The sequence below is a fragment of the Hipposideros armiger genome, unplaced genomic scaffold (assembly GCF_001890085.2).
Source record: "Hipposideros armiger isolate ML-2016 unplaced genomic scaffold, ASM189008v1 scaffold_126, whole genome shotgun sequence".
Lineage (NCBI taxonomy): Eukaryota > Metazoa > Chordata > Mammalia > Chiroptera > Hipposideridae > Hipposideros > Hipposideros armiger.
In genome coordinates, this window is record NW_017731476.1 from 2,362,637 (window position 1) to 2,374,158 (window position 11,522).

Sequence of the window (11,522 nt, forward strand, 5' to 3'; positions counted from 1 at the left end):
TTTGAAAAGATCAGTCATTGCTAGACCTCCAGCCAGACTAACCAAGAAAAAGAGAAGACACCAATATTTGGAATGAAAAAGGGAACATTGTTACTGATCCCACAGACGTTAAAAAGATAATAAAGGAAAACTACAATCGCTCCAAAAGCATAAATTCGACAAGTTAAATAAAACAGACCAATTACTCGAAAGACACAAACTACTAAAACTCACAAAAGAAGAAATAAAAATAATATATCACAACCAATTGCCATCTCAGAAATGCAAGTCTGGTTCAATATTCAAAACTCAATCAATGTAATTCACCACACTAACAATGAATAAGAAAAACCATATGATCAATTGAGCACAAAAAAGCACATGACAAATTTCAACATCCACTCACGATAAAAATTTTCAGCAGATTGGGAATAGAAGGGAACTTCATCAACCTATAAAAAGCAGCTATGAAAAACCTACACCCAAGAAGATCATACTTGTCTCTCTCACTATTCCTACTCAACATTGTCTGGGAAGTTCTAGATAGTGTGATGAGGCAAGTAAAGGAAATAAAAGGCACAGATATTTGGAAAGAAGATATAAAACTGTCTTTATTAACAGATTACATGACTGTCTATGTAGAAAATCCCAAAGAATCTAGAAAAGAACTCAAAAAACCCCAAACCTCCTGGAACTAATAAGTGAATTTATCAAGGTCACAGAATACAAGATTAACATACAAAAGTCAACTGTATCCTTATATATAAAAACAATACACAAGCATAATCTGATTTTAAAAAAATGACAATAGCAACAAAAAAAAAGGTGCGTAGATAAAATCTAACAGATTCTAACAGAAATCGGTATGTGGAAAACTATGAATCATTGATGAAAGAAAATCTAAATAAATGGAGAAATACATTGTATTTATTGATTGGACATCGTGTTCATGGATTGGAAGAGTAAGCATTATTAAGATGTCAATTCTCCCCAATTTGATCTATAAATTCAATGCAATCTCAATCAAAACATCCAGCAAGCTTTTCTGTAGATACTGACAAACTGATTCTAAAATGTATATGGAAAAGTAAAGGAACTAGAATAGCTAAAATAATTCTGATGAAGAACAAAGATGGAGCACTCATATTATGCGATGTCAAGACTTACTACAAAGCTACAGTAATCAAGACAGTGTGATTTTGGGGCTGGCCGAGTGGTGCGTTGGTTAGGAGTTGGCTTGGGATGCCAGCTCTGAGGAGCAGGGCCCCGGTTTGGATCCCACATGAGGGCGAGTGACGCTGCACCCTCTACAGCTAAGATGGTGAACAGCAGCTCGACCTGGAGCTGGGCTGCCGTGAGTCACTGGCGACGGTGTAGGCTGCAGTGGGGCTGGCCGGCAGCAGACGTGAGCTTTCCTGAGCTGCTGTGAGCCGCCGTGAGCGGCCGTCTAATGGCCACGAGCGACTGCCTCACCTGGGAAGAGCGCAATATTAATACCAACATGGGCCAGTGAAGCGATGTCCTCCACAACTAGACTGAAGAACCAAAGGACAGCAACTTGTCTGTTCCCCTTCCCCGATTCCCTAACGCTGTTCCCTCCCCCAATTCCCAAATAAAAAAAAAAAAAAAAAAAAAAAGACAGTGTGATTTTGGGAAAAAAGCACATAAGTCAATGGAACAGAACAGAGGGCCCAGAGATAGACTTACACAGTCAACTGATTTTTGACAAATGTGCAAAGACAATTTAATGGAGAAAGATAGTCTTTTCAACAAATGGTGCTGGAAAAATTGGATGCCCGTATGCAAAAAGATGAACCTTGACACATACCTCACGCCTTACACAAAAGTTTACTCCAAAAGTACCATGGACCTCAATGTAAAATATGAAAGTACAGAACTTCTGGAAGAAAATATAGAAGAAAATCTATGTGACTTAGGTCTAGCAATGAGTTTTTAGATACGACACAATGATCCATGAAAGAAAAAAGTGATAAATTGTACTTTATCAAATAAAAAAATACTCTTGTTCTGTAAATGATACTTTTAAGAGAATGAAAAGGCAAACCACGGATTTGGATAAAATATTTGCGAATCACATATCTGATTAAAAAGAAAACCTGGTATCTAGAATATTCAAAGTAGCATTCAAATTTAACAATAAGAAAACAAAAACCCAATTTTTAAAAGTCATCTGTTTCAAACAAAGAAGATACACAGATATCAAATAAACACATGAAAAGATGCTCAATCTCATTTGTTACTGGGGAAATGCCAATTAAAACCACAATGCATTATCACTACACACCTATCATAACAGCCAAAAATCCAAAAAAACTGAAAACACCAAATGCTCTAGAGGATTCTGAACAACAGGAACTCTCATTCATCGCTGGTGGGAATGCAAACTGGTACGGCCACTCTGGACGGGTCTGGCAGTTTCTTGTCAAGTTAAACATAGATTTACCACATGATCCAGCAATTATACTCTTAGGTATTCACCCAAGTGAACTGAAAACACATTTACCAAAAAAACCTGCATGCAAATGTTTATAGGAGCTTTGTTCATAACTGCTGAAACTGGAAACAACATCGATGTCCCTTATCCTGGGAACGGATAAACAAACCGCAGTACATTCATGCAATGGAATAAGATTCAGAGAGAAAAAACGCAGGCGCTGTTGATTCACACGTCATGGATGACTCTTAAGTGCATTTTGCTAAGTAAAAGAATCCAGACCCAAAGGCTCTGTACTGTAGGATTCCGTTCGTACGACATCCTGGAAACAGCGAAACCACAGAGGCAGAACACAGATCAGAGCATTCTGAGGGGCTGGCAGGGGGAGTGGTGACCAAGTGCACAGGGGAATATGACTACACTGTAGAGGGCTGGGTGATGGATAACTAGGCATTTCTCAAAGCCCATAGAACTGTACATCACAAAAAAATGAACCTTAATGTATACAAACGATCAAAACAACCTAGCCAGGAGGTCAGGGGATGTCAGGATGGAATGCAGACTGTGACAAATGAATTGAACTCTATTGCAAATGTGTAACAGACCACATTGAACTGGAGGAGGACGGGCCCAAGTAACATTGGAAAATGTTTTGAGTGAAAACTGTAAGGACAAAGACAAAAGGGGCTGTATGTAAACACTGGAGTCGAGTTGGTTTTTCTCAGGGGGCAGGTGAACAATTCTGAAGCTGCTTTGCATGTGCTCTGGGTGTGAGCAAGTAAACAAACCGTGATGGATGGTGGGGCAGGAGCTCTCACAGGCAGAGAAGAATGTTCCAGAGAAGCCAGAAGGGGAGGCAGGCACACACCTGTGCACTGGATTAGAATCAGAGATGCCAGGGTGACCTCACACGTACCTGAACATATATTCGGATGGATACTCGGAGGAGTGATCACACATGTGTATACACACATGTCACCGAGCTGTCAGCTAAGAGGGTCTGGAAGCAGTGACACCCCGTAGCAATGGGTTCTCCTGGCACCCAGATCTGAGTTCCTAACACCACTCTCTAATGAAAAGAACCAAGGTTCCTGAAGAAATGGCTGGGTTTAGAGCTGGGAAATATGAGAGGAGCCGGCGGTGTCCTATAAAGGAAGAAAGTGCTCGAAAAATAAAGTATGGTGGCATGTCACCGGGACACAAGAGACAAGTGGGAAGACCCACCACTGAGTCAGAGCCCGACATCTGACACCACAATGAGTAATAATGTTGGACCACAACCCCAAAGTGCTCAATAAATAAATGGGGAGAAGACACAAATCTTCCTCACAGAGGAATTCCAAATAATACATGGAGACGCCCCCTCCAGGGAGGTTGGCGCTGAGTCCTCCTTTCCCCTGGGGCGTGGGCTGGACTCGGTGACCAGCTTCCAGAGGACAGAGAATGGATGGGAAAAGTAGAACTTGATGGAGGAGACACCTGGCAGTCCTGGGTGTCATGAGTAAGGATGTAGAAGGGTGTGACACCACAGAGGGTCAGGGAGTGGGGGGCAGCAGAGAGCTCCCCACAGCAGTGCCCACCCACCGTGTGTGTGTGTGTGTGTGTGTGTGTGTGTGTGTGTGTGTGTCTTTCCTGACTCACACTGCTCCTGCACACTCCACACGGAGCAGTGCCCACCCACCGTGTGTGTGTGTGTGTGTGTGTGTGTGTCTTTCCTGACTCACACTGCTCCTGTACACTCCAGAATCAGCCTGGGCTCTTCCACATGGGGATCTAATTAGCAATGGCTCAACAGCTGGATATCCTTCTCCCCTGACACCGCAATTCACACTCCAATGCCATGAAAGAAAAACGAGATCTGTTCTCACCAATTAAATAGTTTAAAAAGTAATTCTAAGGCAAGCAGCATGGGAAACTTCCTACCTTATTTATCAGGAAAAAAACAAAAACAAAAAACTGGATTTAATGTTCAGAGAAAAGAAACCTATTTCAATTTCCACTCCTGTCACAGAAATGGCTAAGTAGAAAGAATAAACAAAAATCTCACAAATATCATAGGATTTCAAAGCTAAACCAACCAACCAACCTTAGAAAGACTCGGTCAGCCTCCCACCCCCTCTCTAAAAAGGAAGGGGACAACCTTCTCCCCCACTCGAGGAAGGGGTCAAGGCATGGAGACCACTGTGGGGTAGCCCAGAGACTCATCTAAGAGAAGTAGCCAGGTCATCTATATATGTGTTATCAAGGATGTCTGCAAATATTCTTTAAAAATCAAAAAGAAAAAAAAATTGTTCTCTCTCCTTTCAGACAGATTGTTATAAAATCAGAAAGGAATCGGCCCTGCAGTGTCATTTACCGGGCAGTTTTTATGGACGGTAGTTAAATTCTGGCCTTGGCAACAAAAGCCTCCGACACTTTTTCTTTAAAGGCTTGAGCTTGCAGAAAGCTCAGAGAAGAGGGCAGTGGGGTTTGTTTTTAAAACAAACTGGAAGCATTTTACAGAGAAGCTTGTAAAACCAAGCCGAGCGTTTCATTCGAATTCGAGTGGCCTGGAGGAGAGAACAAGGGGGAATGTCCCAGGAACTCTCAGAACCGCTGGAAGCGCAGAACAACACAGGCAAGATGTCAAGGATTCTTTTGGTTTCATTTTTCCCCCTCAAAATTTCCAAAGAACAGAGTTTAGCAAACAAGGGGGACCATCGGTTCTGCTCTGCGGCTTTCATCTGTGCTCGGGTGTCGTCTGAGAGCCAGGCTGAGCCACAGGATCCCAAGAGGCTTGATTTGTCGTGACCAAGAGTGTAACGAGCTACGGCTTTTAAAAAGTGTAACTGAGATTCACCTCAGAGAACAATGCTCAAGTAATGAGTGTTGGTTGAGGGAAAAAGAATAAAACTCTGCTATATGTGATAAAAGAGAGCAATTGCACAAACTACAGACGACAAGCATGGTGTCACACGACGCATCTAAACCATAAGAAGGTGCTGTAAGTAAAACCAGGGATTAGAGTTGTGCTGAAACTACCTTTGAGATCCCTTCAAAGTTGGATTTTTAAAGAAATGTTATCCTGGGGACTGAGGTAACAATGTGAAAGCTGTGAGACAAGCAATTTTATGTGTCACAAGTCCTCCATTGGCTCCCATGCTCACGATTCCTTCTGGAGATCCTCACGTCATTTCTCAGCAGGTCACAGCAGTCACAGAGGTGGACGCCACATGGAGGCACAGGTGCCAGGGCCTGGGAGGGGCCTATCGTCTTCTCTATCGGACCCTCGCTTAGCTTCGTGAAGTAGCTTTTCAGGCTCCACCCAAACAGGGAGGCTTGATGGGTTAGTGGTCCCCCAGTGGGGTGCATTTGGGACCCACTGGGGTGCTTGGGACAGATGGGCCTTAGGTCAGCAGACTGGGTGGGGCCAGAGAATCTCATCCTGAATAGGGCAAGAGTCTTGAGATTTGCTGAGGCCCCTGGGAAAGAACAAGGGGAGGGACTTCACGTAGACCTGCCATTAAATAACAAGGACCCAGAGCGAAGATGGGGAGAGAATGGCAAGGTGGCAGAGACTCTAAAGGCTTCCAGAGGGAAACATAGGTCCCTGTAATACTGTCACATAAGAATTATTTATTTGGTCTTCATCCCAGTTCCCTGCACAGAGCTCCTAAAACTCTGGAATTTCCTGCATGATGGGGTGAGAGGAGCATCTGTTGTTATTCATGAACAAGTCCCTTTCAACTTTACCTGGGTTTATACCCATGAGGTGAGGTATAAATCTTGGAGGATGGGGGCTGGTTGCTAGGGGAACCCACCTTGTGATGAGAGGGTTGGAACTTTCAGCTCCGCCCCTGACCTTCTTGGAGGGGGAAGGGCTGGAGACTGAGCAGATGGATAATGACCAATGATTTAATCAGCAATTGCAATGGGACCTCCATAAAAACCCCAAATTAAGGGGTCCAGAGAGCTTCCTAGTAGTGAACCCGTGGAAGCTCCGCCCTTCCCACACCTTCCCTGTACGTCTCTTCTGTCTGCTGTTCCCGAGTCATATACTTTGTAATAGACCAGCACAATAGTAAACATAAGTAAAGTGTTTCCCTGAGTTCTGGGAGCCCTTCTAGCAAATTATGGAAACTGAGGAGCGGGTTGTGGGAACCCTGATTTATAGCTGGTCACTCACAAGCACAGGTGACAACCTGGACTTGTGACTGGAGTCTGATATGGGGTGGTTTTGTGGGACTGAGCCCTCAGCCTGTGGGGTCTGCATCAACGCTGGGCAGGTAGTGTCAGAATGGTTTGTTATGAGGAGAAAAACCCACATGTTTGGTATCAGAAGTGTGAGAGTAAAAGAACGAAAGTGTTCCCCTTTAGTCACTTGTCACAAGAGCAGGAGTTAGAGTGTGTGAAGACTTCTTAACACCACAAAGTTCTGAGGAAAACTCCTGTGACTGAGAATGGGAGACCCGGGCAAATGGATAATTTCCATGCGTGCAAGGAAAGACACGGAAAGTTCACCTTCTCCATATCCTTTCTGGAAAAGTTGTTTGGAAATACACTCCCGCAGAAAGAGAATAAAACAAAAAGTAAGAAGACATGAGATCCGAGGAATTATGAATACAACTGGAGAACCAGGGGGCCTTGTTGCAGTCTGTGAATTGAGTATCCACACCCAGGGGCTGAGGGTGATTGGGGAAAAGGAAGGGGAAGGGGGCACAGTTGGAGAAGTATCCTGTGGTGACACAGCAATGATAAGACCATCTGCAAAGTCAAGAAAATTTCATGGAACAGGAGATAGGCCTAGAACACAGAGACAAGGCATAAATAAAACAGTGCGCCTGGGCTGCAAGGAGCTCACAGGTAGATGGACAGACAGGTACATTAATAACACTAAGAATTCCTCTGAGCAACAGCAGTTCGAGTCCCAGCCCAAGCTGAGCAGCCGCTGAGGGGCCAACAGGTGGCAGGATGGCTCAGCTAAAAAAAATACAAAAAACAAAAAACCCCACTAAGAATCCTAATAAATGTGCAACGGGTGAAGGAAGCATAGGGCAAGGTGGGGTTAGCAGTTCACCAGAGCTGTGAAGTGTGTGGATAGCCCCTATGGTATTGGGGACAATCCCTGGGACTTAAGGGACTCTCAGGTGGCTCACAGTCCAGTGAGATACGGAACCCTCCAGAAAGAGATCAGGGCAGGATCACTGCCCACTTGCCCCAGCCATCTCAGCCAGAGAATCTCATCCCTGACATTGAAAACTAGTTCCTTTAAACAGCTGAAAAACACTGAATCTATCCCAAATATACTTGCAAGGTAGAAAAAAAAAATTCATCTGCCAAAACAAATCATTCTGTGCTCAGCACCAGGCTTAAAATATCTGCTTGACCCAGTGGCTCAAAACTGTTTCCTTCTGAATTGAACAGAGAATCCCCGTGGAGATCAAAGGCAGCCTGCTCATTTGAAAGCCATGAGCCAGATTTTATAAAGCTGTGCTCTCTGCAAACAAAGCCACTGGGGTTTTTCCACAGTTATAGGCTCCCCTTTTAAAGGTCTATTAAAGTCTCAGAGATAAACTTTGTCTTGACTTCATCTTTTGCTAAGTGACAGCTCAAACGTTTAGAACGACTATTTCATCCTGCAGAGGATAAAGCAACACAGCAAGAATTATTTTTTCTATAACTTAAAAGAGAGGGCTGAGCTGAAAGCCCATATTGGCAATCACACAGCACACACGTCCCTCCACAAAGCCTTGCAGTGATAACGGTGTGTCCACTGTTTGCTAGGAGGTGGCCTGAGTTATCCAGGGCACGGGATGCCCAGCCTCACCCTCCTGGGGTGCTGCCCAATCCTCAGTGTTTGTGGAAGGTCACTGTTCAAAGAGCTGCAATTCTGCTCTTTCTTCCACGTGTGAGGGAAGAGATTTAGAAATGAAGTTGAGCCGGTCAGTGCCCAAGGCAAACAATCACTTCCAGGTACCATCGCCCTCTGGAACACTCTAGAAGTTAACTGCCCTCTCGCCCAGGCCATCTCAGCCTGGGACTGTTCCCATTGGTCTCCCTCACTTCCAAGTTTGTTTGAGAATCTCAGTTTGGTTTTATAGTCACGACTGCAGGTTGGGTTTATGAGGTCTATACTTGTGTGTCCACTCCTGCTCCCGCGCGCTCAAGGCGTTTGTATCCTTCTGGGTGTAGGGAGAAGGGCGGGAGAGGTGGACTCAGCGCAGGCGGCCAGGTCAGGCATGGACGTTCTGGGCCTGGACTGACTTCTCTTTGGCTCCGCAGGCTGGTAGGCAAGCCCTGCGCTGCTGCGGGCCGAGTAGTTCTCAGCCTGGTCAGGTGTGGACCTCATCGAACCTCCAAGTGTGGCGCAGGCTTCACCTGCCGCTCCTCTCAAAGCTGAGGGCAAGCCTCCCACGAACATCAGGAGGCAGGGGGAGCGCCTAGGCCCCACTCCCGGGATCAAGGCTCAGGAGGGTCCCTCAGGGGCTGCCCGCGGATTAGGATGTGTTCGTGGAATCGGAGGCGCACTGAGTGCAGACGCTACTCCTGCGTTTAGGCTGCTCCAGGGCCCGGGGCAGGGGTGCTGCTCAGGTCGCTAGGCGCCCACGTTCCCGCTGTCCCCAGCCCGCATCGGGCTAATGGGCTGGGAGTTCTGCAGCGCGGCCCCGAGGCTGGCTGACCACCTGCAGCCCCTACATCGCCGCGTTCAATCTGGGGGCCTGATTCGGGGTCCAGGCAGTCGACGGCCGGCGGGTGGGGCTGGGGAGGTCAGGGAGGGCGACAGAAAGCAAAGGGGGTCCAGGTGCGAAGTCATCTAACGAGGACCCTCATCCCGCCCGAACTGACCCGGACCTCTGGACCGGGGGGAGAGTGGGGGCGCAGAGGGGGATCATAAGGCACCCGGCTCCGCCGGGTACCCGCCTGTGGGCGGCCTGGGGACGGGGCGGGACAGAGTCACGGGCGGGGTTCGCGGGCGCGCGCAGAGGGGCGATACCGACGGGTGCCCGGGTGCCGCAGACTCACAGTAAACGAAAGCGAGGGCCCTCAGGAGCACAATCCTAGTCAGCCAGAAGGTGCCCGCGCGGAGATGGGACGGGCCGCCCGCGGGGTCGCGCCCCGGCCCCGGCGAAGACCCAGGCTCCGGGCCAGTCTCCCTCACTTTCCGCCTCCTTAGCGGTTCCTCGGGCGCCGCCATGTCCGGGCTGTCAGGGCGCATGCGCGGGGAGCGCCGCGCGCCGGGACGGCCTGCCCACACCCGGGAGACCACGCCTGCTCCGTCTCACCCCGCCTATGGTCGGGAGGACACGCCCACTTGGGGGAGCGCGCCCCCCGCAGGCCGAGACGGGTACTGCGACAGTAAGGGCAAAGAGGTGGGTACCTGGGAAGAAGGAGCGCATCACTCCCCCTGGAAGGGACTGACCCACTCCATTCACTCACTCATTCATCACCCAACGTTGCATAGGGCCCTCGGTGCACGCCCGACGTAGGCGTCTGCCCTCATGAACCCTCACTCTAGGAAGGGGCAGAAGGCACTCTACAAGTAGAAATGCAGTGGGAAGGAGACTGTTGTAAAGGTTGTGTCTGGCCAGTACCAGGGTGGGCCTTGTCAGCGTTCAGGGCAGCAGAGGACCCTGGTGGGTACTGCACTCCCTCTTCTGCTCCTACAATGTGTGGAGTCACAGTCCCTCAGAGAAAAGGCTGGAGCAGTAGCTTCAACCCAGGGCTCCAGGCTGTCACTGCCTGCATGGGGTGGGTGGCCAGGTGCCTCACAGGTGTCTCCTCCCTGATTTCTCCTCTCCACTGTCCAATGAGAGTCACAGAGCTAGCGAAGGACAAAGCAGGACTTGAAATTCAGCTAGGTCCTCCAGCTCAGATCAGCAAAGCCCGTTGGACAAGCAGAGCTCCTACAGGCTCTCAAGACTGGACCTCCAGCAATGGGGGAAAGAGGTGCATTGAGGACTCAGAGGAGGGAAGAACTTACTGACCAATGACCCAAGCAGAACCCCAGGAAAGACACCGGCAGTTCTACGTTCTGAGAATAGGGCAGTCCAGACACTTCTCAGGAGAGGTGGCTCCACGAGTGTGGAATTGTAGGTATTCCTTAGAGGAAAGAAGGGGTGTGCAGGCCAGAGTCGGTCTTTACAGCCCTAGGGGTCATTGGGTGAACTGTGGGACACTTGGAAGCAGATCATTGAGGTCGGTGTTTTTCTTATTCATTTGTCAGAGCTCTTTACACATTAAAGATCCTATCCTTGTGTGTATAGCGCAAATGTTTGTCCCAGGTTTTTAATTTGGTTTTAAATCTTGCTCTTAGCATTTTGACATACAAATGATTGACACTTGTGTGGTCAAATGATCGGTCTTGTTTATTTGTATCTTCGCCACCTGTAGAGTGAACTCCATGAGGGCAGGGACTGGCTCTGGAAATAAGATCCCCCAAATCTAGGCCAAACCAGCAACTTCTGGAACCCCCTCCCCAGCCTCTTTCCCACCACCATTGTTGGAGTGATAGCATGTATGTGCATCTTATGATGCGATTTTCTTTTTTAAGTTTCCTTTTCTTTGCCATGAAAAACCTTCCCTTTGGAGTCCAACTCTGAAGTGGAACCTGTAAAAGATGTTGCAGTGGGCGGCGCAAACATCTTTCTTATCCTGGCGAGGCCCCAGCAGGAAAGTGTGTGCCCAGAGCGCTCACAGTCTTGGGGATCAGAGGAACACTTAGGCCTGGCCCATGCCCTGCTTCCAGGTCCTTCCATGGGAACCCACAACCTGTCCCCCTCCTTTTTGTCACTCAGGATGAGCCAGCATAGCTATTTGGGGAGAGCAGGGAGAATCTAGCACCCTCAACCCAAGCCAGCCCAAGCTGCCCTGGGTCCTCGTCTGGATTTGGGAACTGCTCAGGGGACAGGAGGAGAGGAAGGACAGCTCTGCCATCAGGTGTGACCCTGGGTGCTGCTTTTCAGGTGGGAACAGTCCTTACAAAGGGCCTTTTGTCTTCAGCTTCCCCTGGCCAGAGCTGCATTGTTCTCCCCAGAGAAGAGCACAATGGTGCATTGTGCAGAACAGAAAGGGGCCCCTTGTCCAGCCTCCAGCTCGCTGGGCTCCCTGC

The 11,522-nt window shown here is 48.2% G+C and overlaps 1 protein-coding gene across 1 annotated transcript in view; it reads right to left on the minus strand.

Annotated features, from left to right (window-relative positions):
- Positions 1–9,645, minus strand: part of LMF1 (lipase maturation factor 1) — a 108,038-nt gene extending 98,393 nt beyond the window's left edge. The window contains exon 1 of the mRNA XM_019648660.1: positions 9,437–9,645. Within this exon, the coding sequence (XP_019504205.1) occupies positions 9,437–9,629 (193 nt within the window). The 5' untranslated portion in view covers positions 9,630–9,645. The remainder of the gene's footprint in view (positions 1–9,436) is intronic.
- Positions 9,646–11,522: the final 1,877 nt, after the last annotated feature.